This window comes from Hyla sarda, chromosome 2 (genome assembly GCF_029499605.1).
Source record: "Hyla sarda isolate aHylSar1 chromosome 2, aHylSar1.hap1, whole genome shotgun sequence".
Taxonomy (NCBI): Eukaryota; Metazoa; Chordata; class Amphibia; order Anura; family Hylidae; genus Hyla; species Hyla sarda.
This window is the reverse complement of record NC_079190.1, coordinates 217,593,826-217,611,074: the sequence shown is the minus strand read 5'-3', so window position 1 is coordinate 217,611,074 and position 17,249 is coordinate 217,593,826. Positions and strand designations below refer to the sequence as shown.

General features: G+C 42.3%; 1 protein-coding gene across 1 annotated transcript in view; it reads right to left on the bottom strand.

The window, feature by feature from the left end:
• The window catches only part of LOC130357423 (galectin-9C-like), a 94,142-nt gene that overhangs the window by 51,913 nt on the left and 24,980 nt on the right, over positions 1–17,249 (bottom strand). Inside the window, exons 6-11 of the mRNA XM_056560115.1 lie at positions 16,086–16,139; positions 14,580–14,621; positions 12,291–12,382; positions 8,047–8,212; positions 4,801–4,944; positions 3,352–3,498 (exon numbers count right to left, since the gene is read on the bottom strand). Coding sequence (XP_056416090.1) covers positions 3,352–3,498; positions 4,801–4,944; positions 8,047–8,212; positions 12,291–12,382; positions 14,580–14,621; positions 16,086–16,139 — 645 coding nt within the window. The remainder of the gene's footprint in view (positions 1–3,351; positions 3,499–4,800; positions 4,945–8,046; positions 8,213–12,290; positions 12,383–14,579; positions 14,622–16,085; positions 16,140–17,249) is intronic.

Sequence of the window (17,249 nt, the reverse complement as noted above, 5' to 3'; positions counted from 1 at the left end):
AACCCACAGGTTTTACCTGTGCTTCCTTTCGCCTTTTTCAATTTATACTTCTTGCAGCTCGTATTCATATAGCCTCTAAATGGCGCTCCTCGACCCTCTCTCTCTCAATATGGTAATAGTCAGAATTAACAATATTGTCTGAGAAGTTGAATGCTATTAGAGCTGACACAATGGATAATTTCCTAAAAGTGTGGTGTCCTGGGATCTCCTACTTCTACGTGCCAGACATATCCTACTATCTGACATTGTAATTATGATTGTGCTCATGGCCTGACTGGCTGGGGTTTCCTTTGTACGCTTTGTTCTTACTGTGACTGATATGGACCTGATTATTATTGTGTTATCAGGTACCTACTCCGCATTCACCCCTTCCCTTTTTCCCCTCCCCTGTCTTCTGTCTTCCCCATGTCGGGATACTCTTACTTTGTTTTTGTATGACCATTTGATTTGTATTGCACTGATCTTACTTATTCCAAAAATGTCTTCTTTTGATACTAAAATAAATGTATATATGTGAATGATGAATGGCGGAATAAAAAAAAAAAAAAAATCAAATACCAGAATTGCATTTATTAATGCATCACATCCCACACAAAATAGAATAAATAGTCTGATCAATGATAAAATTGAACCATTAAAAACTAGAGGAGATTATGATGCAAAATCAGCCCCCACACAGACAGATTAGTAAAAAGTTATAGGGGTCAGAAAATGGCAATTTAAATAAACTATATAAATTGGATATTGTAATCGTACTGAAGAGTAAAAATTGTTGGTACCCTTCCTTTAACCCCTTGAGGACCGGGCCATTTTTCATTTTTGCACTTTTGTTTTTTCCTCCTTCACTTCTAAAATTCATAAAGCTTTGAATTTTCCACCTGCAGACCCACATTAGGACTTTTTTTTTTGCACCACCAATTCTACTTTGTAATGACATCAATCATTTCACCACAAAACCTATGGCAAAAAAAAAAAAAAAAGAATTATTTGTAAGGCAAAAGTGAAAAAAACAACACCATTTTGTAACCTTATGGGGATTTCAAATCCACACAGTGCACTTTTCAGTAAAAATGACACCTTATCTTTATTTTGTAGGTCAATACGATTAAAATGATACCCAAGTTATATGGGATTGATTTTGTTTTATTTTAAAAAAAATTAAAACTTTTTGTACGCTTCTGACCCCTATAAACTTTTACATTTTTTCCTTGTTATGGGATGTGAGGGCTCATCTTTTGCGCCATTGATTTGGTATAAAAAGTAACCAAAAATACGCAATTCTGGACTGGTATTTTTTATGCATACATTGACTGTGTGGTTAAAGTAACATTACATTTTTATATTTCGGACATTTACGCACATGGCGATACCACATGTTTATTTACATTTTATTTTTTTAATAGAAAAAGGAGGGTGATTCAATCTTTTATTAGAGAATGGGTTAAATCACTTTTAGTGACTTTTCTTTATTTAACTTTTTTTTTAACACAAATTTATAGTTCCCATAGGGGACGATTACATGCAATCTTCGGATTGCATGCACTGTTCAATGCTATGCCATAGCATAGCATTGGTTAGTGTTATTGGTGCTCTGCTGCACCAAACTGCCATGGCTAGGACGCGAGGAGGCAGGTAAGGGCCCACTTGCCGCCCTCTCAGCTGAATGGGACATCGCGGTTTCACAACGGTGGTCCCAATCAGCACCGCGGCGCAGCCAGGTTGTGTTTTTTTAACATTTTAGACACCGCAATAAACTTTGATTGCGGCGTATAAGGGGTTAATGCCGGACAGATAGTCGGGACCAGCTATTGAGCACGCATCATAGACGAAGAGCAGGAAAAGGGTGTACAGGTATGCCCTTTGTCATTTAGAGGTTAAAGGGGTACTCCGCCCCTAGACATCTTAGGATGTCAGATCGCCGCGGTCCCGCTGCTGGGAGCCCCGGGATCCCCGCTGCGGCACTGCGCTATCATTACAGCACAGAGCGAGTTCGCTCTGCACGTAATGACGGGCAATACAGGGGACGGAGCATAGTTACATCACGGCTCCGCCCCTCATGACATCACGGACCGCCCCTTTCAATACAAGTCTATAGGAGGGGGCGTGGCGGTCGTCACCCCCCTCCCATAGACTTGCATTAAGGGGATGGGCCGTGATGTCATGAAGGGCGGAGCCATGACGTCACGCTGCTCCGTCCCCTGTATCGCCCGTCTTTACGCACAGAGTGAACTCGCTCTGTGCTGTAATGATAACGGGGTGCCGCAGCAGGGATCCCGGGGATCCCCAGCAGCGGGACCACAGCGATCTGGCATCTTATCCCCTATCCTTTGGATAGGGGATAAGATGTCTAGGGGCGGAGTACCCTTTTAAAGACAGAATCATTTTAAAAAACAAAACAATGAAACTGGCCTGGACAAAAATTATTATCCAAGAACTTAATTTTTTAGTAGCGCTACCTTTTGAGGCAGTCACTGCGATCCAGTGATTTCTGTAACTCTCAGGTTAAATTTCCACTTTTTTTTTTTTTTCATCTTTACGCCAGAAAAACTGCCACAGCTTTTTCTTTGGTTTTAGCAGTTTTTTCTGGTATCATGTGGCAGTTTTTCACTGCCTTCAGGGTACCACTCTGTTAAATCAGATGCAAAGTGCCCCAAATTAAGAAAAAACGAAGGACTGACTAGAACTAGATACTGCAGGTAAAGGGATTTGGCTGACTGTGCACTGAAACTGAACAGCGTGCAAACCAAATCATCAGGGGTCTCAAACTGGTGGCCCTCCAGATGTTGCAAAACTTCAACTCCCAGCATGTCTGGCCATGCCCAGACAGCAGTTGGATGCAGCTAACAGCTGTCTGGGCATGGTGGGAGTAGAAGTTTTGGAACATCTGGAGGGCCACCAGTTTGAGACCCTGATCTAAGGCATGGGAGCATTTCACCTTACATGAAATAGTTTGCCCAAAGTAAGATTTATTTCCTTGGAATTCTTACACCAACTCAAAGGGTTGCCATCCTTGTAATGAGGCTTGTCAGCAAAATAGGACTGGATTTATGTGTGTTAATATCCTCCTCCATCTGTGTCTCTTCATTGCTGCCACCAGACTCAAGGAGAGTCGAGTATCGATGAGGTTAAAGGCTCAGCATCAACTGTAGAACTAGACATTGCAGGTGAAGTGGTTTGCTGCTGCACCTCCATGATCTCATTTCTTTTTAGAGCAAGCAGCTCTGTCTGCACTTTTGCCTGTCCATTTATAATTTGCTCAGGCGTCAAAAACATTCACTTCCTAAATCTTGGGTCCAGCGCAGCAGAAATAATGACAGAATTTAGGACCTATTCTGAAAGGATATCACTCACTCTGTGAAGCTGGTTGGTTGCAGTGGCTTGGAAGCACTTCATGGCTAAAGATTCATAAGAAGCACACTCACTGGACCTCAGCAACCCTTGACAAGCGCAGGCATGAAAGATAGAGCTGTACATTCTTGCCCACTCAAGAACACAGTGGCACATTCAAAAGGCTGAAGCACGGTAGAAAGTCCCTCAAGATCACTCCATTGTTCTGGCTTTAGGTCTCAACAAACAATGTTTGCCCCTTTGGGTAACTGATTAGTCTGACATGGTTGCAGTTCCCTCTGCTGCCACATCTGTCCATGTCAGGAACTGTCCAGAGATGGCCTCAGTGAGGCATTGCATTATGTTATACGTTGATCCAAAGTTGTGCTTGGTCCTGTGCAACCAACTGTGGTAAGCGCATGCTCTCACTGAGCATTTACCTTTGCATATGCAGTATTACACTATGGAGCCGTCTCTATATAACCCCCCCCACACACACACACACACACACACACACTGCCCATATATAATAGTTAGGCCACCTCTGGGCCCCATTCTATGCCCCTATATCCAATAATAGTATATGCTGGAAGTGTGAGCACCTATTAGGTTCCATGCTGCCCCATATTAGCGCCTATTAGGTTCCATGCTGCCCCTATTAGGTTCCATGCTGCCTCATATAGCCACTATGTAGTAGTAAGCCCCCTATATAGCTCCCCTCTGTGCCGAATATAAAGTAGAAAATTCCCTCTGTGCCTCCTATATAGTAGCAGGCCCCCTGAAATTGTGCCCCCTTTTTAGTAGCAGGCCCCCATTTAAAAAAATAAATAAATCACTCACCCATTTCATAGTTTGCCCGCCACTTTGTTTCCCACGGCTCCTTGTCTCTGAGAGCTTCTGACATAAGCACCATAATATAGAGCTGCTGCCTGCACAGGAATCTCCTGGCTGAAGTGACGGGACAGAGCTGCCGGCTCCTTCCTTTTGCCAATATAGCTTACGTTGAACTGTGCATGCGGCAAGACACACTCATAGTTAAAAGCAAAGCTTGTCCAGGGATCTGGGACAGGTGTCCTGAATCCCCAGGCGGGCCCCATAGCAATCGTATACCCTGCCTATATGGAAGGTACACCACTGCTTGACATCCCCCCCTACCCCCTCGGGTAACACTATTTTGGTCATTTCTGAGAATTTAAAGTAGATAGTATAAAACCAAAATCTGTACAAATAAACTAACTTTTAGAAAGATAAAAAGGCAAACAATTTAATTAAAATTTTTGGATCATATATTCTATTTCCATGTCAAGAAAAAGATTTACCTTTTAAGTGATACATTTTTTTTTAAATATAAAACCATTATATATTATACATAAGGTTTTTCATGTATTACACATAATATGCTAAAATATAGACGCAGCAAAGGAATAACCACTTAGAGAAGCAGTAATTGCAGCGAGCAGAATGAGAACTCTAGATCTGAACATGCTGCAGAACAACATCGCCATTAATTTCCAGGGTGTCTATTTGCTGGAGATGCGGCACACGGTGATTGTAGTTGCACACATGGTTTCCATTCACATTCACTCTAAAATGATGGTGTTCACAAACTATTTCAATCTGTGAGGAGAAAAAAAAATCAGACATTTTAGATTAAAAAATAAAATTCCACAGAAACCATTAGAATTTTACAGTATTCGTATGTTTTCACACACTGCACCCCTGGCATAATGGCTTCTATCACTTAGCGATGAGGACATAGATACGGCACGTGTTTCCTGAGGCCCCTGATTGGCTTCAGCAGCCAAGTGCCGTTCTAGCAAAAAGGAAGACCTTTCTTACAATCTGGATAACCCTTTAATGTTTTGTGCTTCCTTTTGCCAAAAATGGGAATGTACCCAAGAAAGTGAATTGTTCCATGATTGATGTAAAGACTGTACCTGATCCTCAATGCTTCAATACTGAACATATGTACACATATGCAAACTGAAAGTGAAAACTGCTATTGGAAAAGCATGTAAAAACTACTATGGTGTATAAAACAAATGTAATGAGGACCTGTGGTCTTTCCTTCAGAAATAAAAATTCAGAATCATCTGTTCTTAAAGCACGGTGTTGTGTGTCCTGCTGCTTATCTCACTCAGCTCCACCATCCTGCTGCAAATTCCTGCCCTCCTCCTTTGTACTGTCACAGGCGGAAAGAGTTTCTGGTGCTCCCCATACCTGCACAGACTGACTTTTTTAAAAGTTCATGCATGTCCGATTCCTGCCCTCCTCCAATCCCTGCCAGACACGACCTATATGAGAGTGCTCCCTCTTTCTTGTTCCTGAGCAATATTGTGGTTTTTACAGTGAAGATATCTGTATGTCCTGTACCTGTGTTCCAGTTCCTGACCTGTGCTTGTTATTTGACTCTACCTCTGTCTGATCCCATGCACCTTACTGATTCTCCAGTGTAGTCCCCAACCTGTTGACAAGGCATGTGTATTCATCAAGCTTGTATTGACCTGGCAACACCTGAACCACAGCTTCTCTACATAACCAACTCAGCTACTACACAGTCTACCCAGCTCTGATATGCAACCAGTTCAACCATGCTGCGCTACCTCTTTATCTCAAGTATCATTATACCCACCTGCATGTTTCCCCTGTGCTTGGCCTGTCTAGCCAGCCACCACTTAACTGGGATTACCTTTGGTGGAAGTGGCCTAGTATCTACTTTGCAGCTGAAGTCCAGGGGAATACTTGGACTCCACTCCCAAGATTGGCCTAAAGTGAAACTTTAGGGCATTGCAGTTCAGCTGTTCCACTTACCAAGTTATGACTAAACCGAAAACTAGGCATTATAAATTGAGGGCGTTTCCCTACCTATACTAATACTGTCCAGTCATGGCTATTACTGTCAAACACTCCATGGTATTATATATAACACCCAGTTGTCAAGTTATTTCTAAATATTCAGAGAAATTACACTATGCAGAGTAATGAAAAAAAAGTTCTCCAGAAATTTTGTATGAGCCTACTTGTGACTTCAAGGAAACATTATGGATCCCTGATCTTATACTCCAACCAACACTACCACAAAGCAGTACGTGCAGGGGACAGAAGCTAGCAAGACTGCTAGGCTCTGCCTGTTTGAGTCTGGGCAAGTCTTTAACAGGCATAGCAACAGAAACAGCTGCTTAGCACTAAAACTATAGGAAGAAAGCACAACTTCTAGACTGAGAGCAATTTGATGGAAACATTTAGGCCAGGCTCAAATATCATGTAAGGGTGCATTTTTCAATTTGAAAACTGGAACCGGATTGAAAATTATATGCATTGACTCTCCATTGAAAACAGTATGCCAAACGATGCATCCGATTGCATCCGTTTTGCATCTTGTATGGTTTTGTCCATTTTTTCCCGTACCCAAAACTGTAGCCTACCACGGTTTTTGGACCGGGTGAAAAACCGTATTGAAACTATGTTTTTTTTTTTTACATGGGAGTCAATGTAGATTACAGTATGTGCATACGGTTCCATCAGGTTTGCACCATACGGTTTTTTACTTTGCACAGTTTTTTTTCTTGGAATTTCACTATATACGGGTTAAAATTTATACACACATACAGTTTAGTACCGTTTTTCATCAAAAACCTGATACGGGAACTGTATTGCACAACCGTGGTGTGAATGCAGCCTAAGTAATGTGTTGTGAAAAAATGCTGAAAATCTGCAATAAAATCAATATGTGTTATAAGTAGATTTATGCATATGTAGCAGGCTGCATCTTTCTGCCCTGTTTAAAAAAAATTAAATAAACTCTGCAATGCTTCCAGCGTATAAATCAGATGTATCCACTGGTTCCCATTCATCTTCCAGAGGCCAAAAGTGTGTTTTTTGGGCTGGTATACCTTTTTAATAATATGTTTTACAATAGAGCCATTTTATTAACCAATTTATAGAAGTTCTTTACATAGATATGTATTCATGATTTAGCATCCATCCATTGCAATAACATTACAGATTAACAATTAATGTAGAGACATTTAGGGCCATATTAACCAATGGCTGAGTCCATGGGTATTTCGGGCCACCTCCAGCACTTCAATTATTAAAGGGGTACTCCGGTGCTTAGATATCTTACTCCTATCCAAAGGATAGGGGATAAGATGCCTGATCGTGGGAGTCCCGCCGCTGGGGACCCCCGTGATCTTGCACGCGGCACCCCGTTTGTAATCAGTTCGCTCTGGGACTGATTACCGGCGACTACAGGGCGGGCGGCGTGTGACGTCACGCCCCCGTGTGATGTCACGCTCCGCCCCTCAATGCAAGCCTACGGGAGAGGGCGTGACAGCTATCCGGGGACTGATTACAAACGGGGTGCTGCGTGCAAGATCACGGGGGTCCCCAGCGGCGTAACTCCTGCGATCAGGCATCTTATCCCCTATCCTTTGGATAGGGGATAAGATGTCTAAGCACCGGAGTACCCCTTTAAATATGCAACTGCAAATATAGCTACACTGCAGAGCACAAAGTGCCTTTAACGTACATCAGATCTTGGACTCCAATGGCGAAACAGACATTGCACTCTGTGCCATAACATGCGTACATATACTGAATAAAAAAACTCCTGCAGGGAGTGGGTCCAATTTTTTTGATGTTGCTACTGAGGCCTAAGACATCAGCCACATTGATAATACAACCCTGCAGACTTTCTGCACATGTAGCTACACTTACCACAAAGCTCTGCCCGGGTGCAAAACACATTCCAGAGCTAGGCAATTGCCGCTCCTCACTTCCCCACTGGTTATTCAGATAACTATTACGGACTATAGTGCATTCATCAAACCTTGGATTAAAATGAAAGGCAGTTCCCCCGCAAAACTTCAGATTGACATCAAATCTGTAAATAGGTTTTGAAAAAGAATGTTAACAAATATTGCCACAGAGTTAGATGCTAAAATCATGGCTGTGTGCAGAAACAAACAGGAAAGTGTGCAGTACTGTCTGTGCACAATAGTCATTTCTCTAAACAATATTCATTTCAAATTTGGTGCCTAAATCCCTGAATGGTGTGCCCTTCTTCTATAGAATTACATTACATTGGACTTTGTGCTGGAGACAGGTGCTATGGAGATGAAGCAGGAATAATTGTCTTCTATTAAATAGGTATATATGGTGGGGAAGTGGGGAGAATGGTGCCCGTTCAGGGATTTAGGCATTGAATTTAAAATGAATTGTGCACAGTGCAGTACAGTTCAGAAAACTGAACACATGATAGAAGGTACCCTTTAAACATTCTTGATTCCAAGAAAGCAGGACTTTAACTCCTTGGGGATGGAGCCCATTATAACCCTAAGTACGGGAGCATTTTTTGCAATTCTGACCACTGTCACTTTAAGCATTAATAACTCCGGGATGCTTTTAATTTTCAATCTGATTCAGAGATTGGTTTTTCGTGACATATTCTACTTTATGTTAGTGGTAAATTTTTGTCGATACTTGCATCATTTCTTTGTGAAAAATTCCAAAATTTGATGAAAAAATAGAAAATTTTGCATTTTTCTAACTTTGAAGCTCTCTGCTTGTAAGGAAAATAGACATTCCAAATAAATTATATACTGATTCACAAATACAATATATCTTCTTTATATTTGCATCATAAAGTTGACATGTTTTTACTTTTGGAAAACATCAGAGGGCTTCAAAGTTCAGCAGCAATTTTCCAATTTTTCACAAAATTTTCAAAATCGGAATTTTTCAGGGACCAGTTTAGTTTTGAAGTGGATTTGAAGGGCCTTCTTATTAGAAATATCCCATAAATGACCCCATTATAAAAACTGCACCCCTCAAAGTATTCAAAATGACATTCAGTAAGTGTGTTAACCCTTTAGGTGTTTCACAGGAATAGCAGCAAAGTGAAGGAGAAAATTTAAAATCTTCATTATTTACACTCGCATGTTCTTGTAGACCCAGTTTTTGAAATTTTACAAGGGGTAATAGGAGAAAAAGCCCCCTAAAATTTGTAACCCAATTTCTCTCGAATAAGGAAATACCTCATATGTGTATGTCAAGTGTTTGGCGGGCGCAGTAGAGGGCTCAGAAGGGAATGAGCGACAACGGGATTTTGGAGAGTGAATGTTGCTGAAATGGTTCTTGGGGGTCATGTCACATTTATGAAGCCCCTATGGTGCCAGAACAGCAAAAAAAAACAAAACACATGGCATACTATTTTGGAAACTACACCCCTCAAGGCACGTAACAAGGGGTCCACTGAGCCTTTACACCCCACAGGTGGAGGCGCCGTTTAGGAAACACTGCCGTATGAGACGTTTTTCATTTTTATAGGGTGGGGGGGGGGGGCGGCGACCCACTGTAAACCCACCCGTGTGAATGTACCCTGTACATTCACATGGGGGGGCGCCCCAAACCTTCAGCTGTGGCAAAATGAAAATCCCAGAATGCACTGACAGAGCTGGGAGTTGTAGTTTTACAACAGCTGTAGGCACACTGGTGGGGAACCACTGAGTTAGAAAACAGACTCTAGCTCAGTGATTCCAACCCATGTGCCTCCAGCTGTTGCAAGACTACAACTCCCAGCATGTACGGTCTTTCAGTGCACTCTGGGAGTTGTAGTTTTGCAACAGCTGGAGGCACACTGGTTGGAATCACTGAGTTAGCAAACAGACTCTAGCTCAGTGTTTCCCAACCAGTGTGCCTACAGCTGTTGAAAAACTACAATTCCCAGCACAGCCAGACAGTCAGGGATGCTGGGCGTGTAGTTCTGCAATATCTGGCCCTTCAGATGTTGCAGAACTACAACTCCCAGCATGCCTGGACAGTCTGGGCATGCTAGGAGTTGTAGTTATGCAACAACTATGGAAGAACAGTTTGGAGACTGCTAAGTAGTGGCCTCCAAACTGTAGCCCTCCAGATGTTGCAAAACTACAACTCTCAGCATTCCTGGACAGTCTGGGCATGCTGAGAGTTGTAGTTCGGCAACATCTGAAGGGCCAGATATTGCAGAACTACACGCCCAGCATCCCTGACTGTCTGGCCATGCTGGGAATTGTAGTTTTGCAACATCTGGAGGGCTACAGTTCGGAGACCACCATATAGTGGTCTCCAAACTGTGCCACTTCAGATGTTGCAAAACTACAACTCCCAGCATTCCCAGACAGTCAGTGCATGCTGAAAGTTGTAGTTTTGCAACAGCTGGAGGACCAGAGTTTAGAGACCACCAAACAGTGGTCTCCAAACTGTGACCCTCTAGATGTTGCAAAACTATAACTCCCAGCATGCCAAGACAGCCTTTGGCTGTGTGGGCATGCTGGGAGTTGTAGTTTTGCAGCTTTTAGAAGGCCAGAGTGAAGATCACTTATCGCGATCTTCACTGCAGCGTTCTCCGCCGCACTTTCCGTCTGCCGCTCCTCCTGCTGCAGCCGCTGCTCCGGGATGACGCCTCCGCCGCCTCCGCCAAAGGTCCGGGTAAGCTGGACCATGCTCCCCCTCTCCGCATGTGTGTCCCCCCCCCCCCCCCCCTCTGCAACGACTTCGATCGGTGGGCAGAGCGGGGGGGAAATTAACTCTAACCCCCCCGCCCCCTCCTGCCATTGGTGGTCAGCCTGACCGACCAATGGCAGGAGATAGGAGGGGGTGGCAACACTGCCACCTCGCTCCTATCCTTTAGGCTGGTCGGAGCTGTCTCTGACAGCTCCGATCATGCTTATTTTCCGGGAGATCGGGTCACCAGTGACCCGATTTGCCCGGATCGCGGCAAATCGCAGGTCTGAATTGACCTGCGATTTGCTGCGATCGCCGACATGGGGGGGCGGTCTCAGGACCCCCCCTATGCATTGCCACGGGATGCCTGCTGATAGATATCAGCAGTCATCCCGGTCCGATCACCGCCCGGCGAGCTGCGGTGATCGGAAATACGGAGGGCGTATGGATATGTCCTCCATCCTTAAGTGACGGGACATGAGGGCGTATGCATAGGCTAGGTTCAGACTACGGAATTTCCGCCTGCAATTCCGCTTTGAAATTGCAGGCTGAAATTCTGCTTCTTAATTTGTATAGTGTAGTGAATGGGTTTCCGTTCACAAATTCACACTTCGGAATTTGTGAGCGGAAAACCGGCTTGGAAATTTCCGCCTGAAGAATGGCGTTGCTCTTTCTTCAGGCGGAAATACTCGCGGAACACATTGTAGTCTATTGGAGACTGCAGTGTCCGCCCGGAGATTCCGTAGTCTGAACCTAGCCTAAAAGTTGCAGCTAAAATATAAGGGCTAGTTCTCAGGCTTGGTCTCCTATTACAGTTCAGAATCTTTAAAATCCAGTCACAATGTGCTAGAGTGGCTGAACAACATACAGAACTTTATATTAAAGGGGTACTGTATTCCCGTGGAAAACTTTTTTTTTATATTAACTGGTGCCAGAAAGTTAAACAGATTTGTAAATTACTTCTATTAAAAAATCTTAATCCTTCCAGTACCTTTTAGGGGCTAAATACTACAGAGGAAATGCTTAACTTTTTTGATTTCTCTGATGTCATGACCACAGTGCTCTCTGCTGACCTCTGCTGTCCATTTTAGGACTTGTCCAGAACAGGAGAAAATCCCCATAGCAAACATATGCTGCTCTGGACAGTTCCTAAAATGGACAGCAGAGGTCAGCAGAGAGCACTGTGGTCATGACATCAGAAAAATCTAAAAAGTAAAGCATTTCCTCTGTAGTATATAGCCCCTAAAAAGTACTGGAAGGATTACGATTTTTTAATGGAAGTAATTTACAAATCTGTTTAACTTTCTGGCACCAGTTGATTTAAAAAAAAAAAAGTTTTCCACGGGAGTACCCCTTTAAACTGGCTTCAGTATATGCATTAGATCTGAAAATTTCTTCTGTGACAGACGTGAGTGATGACACTAGTATACAATCCTGTAGAATAACTTGGGGCTATATAAACAGCACAACATAAATACCTCTTTGGATGGTGGGCACCAACAGCTCCTCTGATGACAATCACCTTGGAAGGAAACAGGCCTCCATAGATGTTAGTCTTGTAAGGGATTGCCTGCACAAACAGTAAAGCAATTGTAAGCACATTATGTCTTTCAAAGGATATTACTGTATTATGCAGGTACTTTATTCTAATACAAATCTTATTAAATTAAGCTGAGTCATAAAAAAAAAAAAAACAGGTGGCAATGGATCTTTTAACAGTTTCTTTAACCATAATATAGTAAAACATAAAGAGAACATGTCAGGCGCATCATGCTCCTGGAACTATGGGCAGAATGAAACTGTGACAGGTTCCTTCATTACAGCCACCTAGGATCTAGTCTGAAATGCTGTGAAAACAAGGAACAAAAGAGTAAAAAAGTCAACTGGGCAGTCCCACCTGGCAGTTGTATATAATTTATCAATTAGATTTAACCTCTTAACGACCACGGACGTATATTTACGTCCATGGCCAGCTCCCGAGCTGAGCGCGCTTCGTATCTGCGTGGTCCTGGTTGCTATTAGCAACCAGGACCCGCAGCTAATACCAGACTTTGCGGATCGGGCTGATGTCCGGTATTAACCCTTTAGACGGTGCGATCAAAGTTGATTGCGGCATCTAAAACGGGAGAAATCCATACCGGCTAGCTCAGAGGAGCTGTTCGGGACCGCCGCGGTGAAATTGCGGAGTCCCGAACAGCTGAGAGGACAGCGGAAGGTGCATTACCTTCTTCCAGGCTGTCCGATCGGCATTTGATTGCTCCAAGCCTGAAATCCAGGCTTGAGCAAACAAGGGAAGAAAACAGTGCCTGCAATCAGTGTATGCAATGTTATCACCCCTAGAGGGGGCTATAACACTGCATAAAAAAAAAAAAAAAAAATAAAGGTTTTCAATGTGATTTAACCCCTTCCCTAATAAAAATCAGAATCACCCCAATTTTTCAAAAAAAAAAAAAAAGTGTTTAAATAAAAACAAACATATGAGGTATCGCCACGTGCGTAAATGTCCAAACTATAAAAATATATTGTTAATTAAACAATAGTGTATGCACAAAAAAATTCAAAAGTCCAAAATAGCGTATTTTTGGTCACTTTTTATACCATATAAAAAATGAATAAAAAGCAATCAAAAAGTCAGAACAAAAATGATACCGCTAAAAACTTCAGATCACGGTGCAAAAAATATGCCCACATACCGCCCCATTTGTGGAAAAATAAAAAAGTTATAGGGATCAGAAGATGATCATTTTCAATGTATAATGTAGTTATGATTTATTCCAGAAGTACGACAAAATCAAACCTGTATCAGTAGGGTATCATTTTAATCGTATGAACCTACAGAATAAAGAAAAGGTGTCGTTTTTACCGAAAAAGTTACTGCATAGAAACGGAAGCCCCAAAAGTTACAAAATAGTGTTTTTTTTTATTTTATTTTGTCGCACAATTATTCTTTTTCCGGTTTCGCTGTTGTTTTTTTGCAAAAATGACTGATGTAAATTACAATTGGTGGCGCAAAAATATAAAATAAGCATCATATGGATTTTTTGGTGCAAAATTGAAAGGGTTATGATTTTTAAAATGTAAGGAGGAAAAACGAAACTGCAAAAACTGAAAAACTGGTTAAAGGGAACCTGTCAGGTTTCTAGAGCCCCACATGCTGCACAAGCCCACCCCACCATCTAGTCTAGGGCACTGTTTCTCAAGTGAGATCCTCAAGCACCCCCAACAGGTCATGTTTTTAGGATTTCCTTAGTCTTTCACAGGTGATATAACTGAGCCGATGCCCGATTCACTGACCATAATTCTATCACCCGTGAAAGACTAAGGAAATCCTGAAAACATGACCTGTTGGGGGTACTTGAGGACTGCGCTTGAGAAACACTGGTCTAGGGTCTAGTATTTATAGTAACATCACTTTACGTTATATCTCTGTATAGGATCAAGGACCAAAAATAAATAAATATATATATATTATAAATAAATTTTTTCTAAAGATTGTGCCAAAGCATGAATAAGCATTGTAATATGAAAAAGTAATGCTTAAAAAAGGGTCCCGCCAGCTGTCCATAAATGTTAGTTTTAGTAAACAAATGTATTACATACTCTCCAAAATATTTCTGGAACATTGCTCCTTACAACCCTTCATTGTGCAGTTCCTCTTATTTTTCCTGAGAAACTATTCTCAAGAATTGTTATTTAAATAATAGGGGATACAAGTTTTTACTAACAAACAGGGCAGGAATGGCCGAAGCTCTTTATAGTATACTTACATAATTTGCAGATGAAAACTGGCCAGGGTTGAATTGAGCAGGCTGTAAAAAAACAAAAAAAGAAAAAAAAAAAAGAAAACACCACATCTGTAAATTCTCTGTAATAAATAAAAGCACATTGGGGAGATAAAACTGCTTTGTGCTAAAACAATTGGCTTGATTACTTGGGCCACATTTTCATTGTGTTTTGGACAGTTTTGTGTCTTGCTTGACAAGTGAGTGTGTGTGGCAGGAGTCTGTGTGTTTTACTGAAAATAGAAGTGTAAGAGGGCATGTCTTAAATGCTAAATTTTGTGGTTAAAAGTAACAAGTTGTGCAAACAACTTAGACTAAACAGTCTATACATCCACATGACTTGCAAACAACATGTACCACTCTCACACACCTGGTGCATTCTTAGGCCTCGTTCATATCTGCATCAGAGGCTCAGTTCGGGGACACTGTCAGAGACTCTGATCGGGGGCAGAAAACACGCCGGACTGTTAGTTGCAAAAGAAACACCAACGGATCCCACTGATTTTAAAGGTTTCCATCTGGTGCCTATTTATTTTAGCAGGATCTGACATGACAAAAAAAAAAAATTACTGCTTGCAGCATTTTCTGTCTTGCCAGGTCTGGCTAATTTAACAGATTCTGTGACAGAGCGCCAAAACAGATGTGAACATAGGCTATGTTCACACGGGGGAACGTCAGCACGGAAAATCTGACAACATGCCGGCGCTAGGACTACTTGAATATGCGCTGTCTCACGGTGCTGAAATTCTTCAATGTGAACTGTGCAGCAGAATTACATTGAAATAAATGGGACTCTGCTGCTGCAGAATTTCGCACAGAAATTCTGCTGTGTGAACATGGCAGTGAGCACATGGTAAGGGTTCACACTGGTGTGGTGCTCTGTGGCGGCCATTGTTTCTGTGATGCTTTTTCTGTGGGGTGTTGTGGCCCCGAGCCAGGGGCTTGGTTGGGCAGCAGTGGGGCTGCCTGTCCATTGGGTTGTTCCCCCTGTGGGCTTGGTGTGGCGGAGGCAGTGGTTGCCACCCAGCACTACGCCAGTGTTAGGTTAGGGAATCACTCTGACTAGGTGGCCTTGACGTGGAGAGTGGGCTTCTGCAGCAGAAGTTCAGAAAAATATAAGAACTGACATTTTAAAGTTAATGGGCAATAAATTTAGGCAGAATTCCGCGCGGAAAATTCATGCCAAATTTCCGTTGTGTGAACGCGGCTTTAAGGTATGTTCAAATAGCGGAATGTCCAAGCGGAATTTTGCAGGAATATTCCGCAAGCACATTTTGCTGCAGCAAAGTCCCATTGATTTCAATGGGATTCTGCTGCGCTGTTCACATAGCGGAGTCCACAGGGAAATGTATTGCTGTCTATGAGATGGTGCATTTCCAAGCGGTTTAGCAATTATTCAGATGTGTGGAATGTCCACCCATGGTTTTGGGCAGACATTCTGCACATTTACACCATGTGAAAAACAAATAAGGTCAGTCACTAAAAGCTTACATTGCATCCAGCACCGGGAGGAAAGCCGTGGGAGTATCCTGGTGGATATGCTGGCTGAAAGGAAAGAAATGCAAGAAAAAATACATTTCCCATAACAATGTACAGTCACTGAGCAAAGTTAAGATAAAACAAAAAAAAAACGTAATTTTGCAATATCACATATCATTCATGTATATATATGATTATTTTGCAGCACAAGAAATAATATAGATGCTGCTTTTTATTATTCTTTACAATATGGGGCATTAAAAGGCATTATCTGGGGAAAAGACTTTTACAGTTAAATGTGGCCAGGCTGGGGGAAAAAAAATATAAAAAGGCTGCGGCAGCCTTTCTGAAAATGCCTGGTCCATCAGTGCAGCACTTATTGGTCTCAACACAAGGAAGTGCCACCCTCGGCCACTCTAGACCAAGAAAAGCTATACAGCAGGACTAGATATCGTCAGAACAGCAGCAACGAAGGATCAGGGCTGGTAAGTACACTTTTTTTTTTTTATAGTTTCTTTACCCAAGCCTGGCCACATTAAACTGTAAGGCTATATTCACATGGGCGAATGCCAATCCACCAACAGCGGAGCACCAGCTGAACATGTTGGCGCTAGGTTTCATAGACAGTAATTCATTTCCATTTTTCATGCAGATTCCGCAGGAAAAAATAAATAAATACACCTGACTATTCTTTCTTTTGATGCCAGAATCTGAATTTCCGCACCAGAAACATATGGCGCGGAAATTCTGCCATGTGAACAGTGCAGGCAGAAATCAATGGGACTCTGCTGCTGTGGAATGTCCGAGCAGAATTCTCCTGCGGAATTACACATGGAAATTCAATCGTGAGAACATAGCCTAAAAGTTACTCCCCAGACAACCCCAGAGCCTTTGTGGGTTTTAAGGCCAAACAATTTCCAATCTCTCAGTATTACAGAGGAAATACCTTTTAAGCATCAACAAAGCAATATGGGGACTTGCATTTTTTAAATAAATCTTGCTTAATTGTAAATTAGGATTGTCTGATTACAAATCATTATGACCATCTAGCCCCTTCTCTGGCCCTTAAAGGGTGTGTGTGTGTCTGTGGGGGGGGGGGTCACGTTAACAGGAGCGGACGTGATTGTACATACGTTACGGGAGTGAAACACTGACCAGTGGTGGTAATTGTCAGAA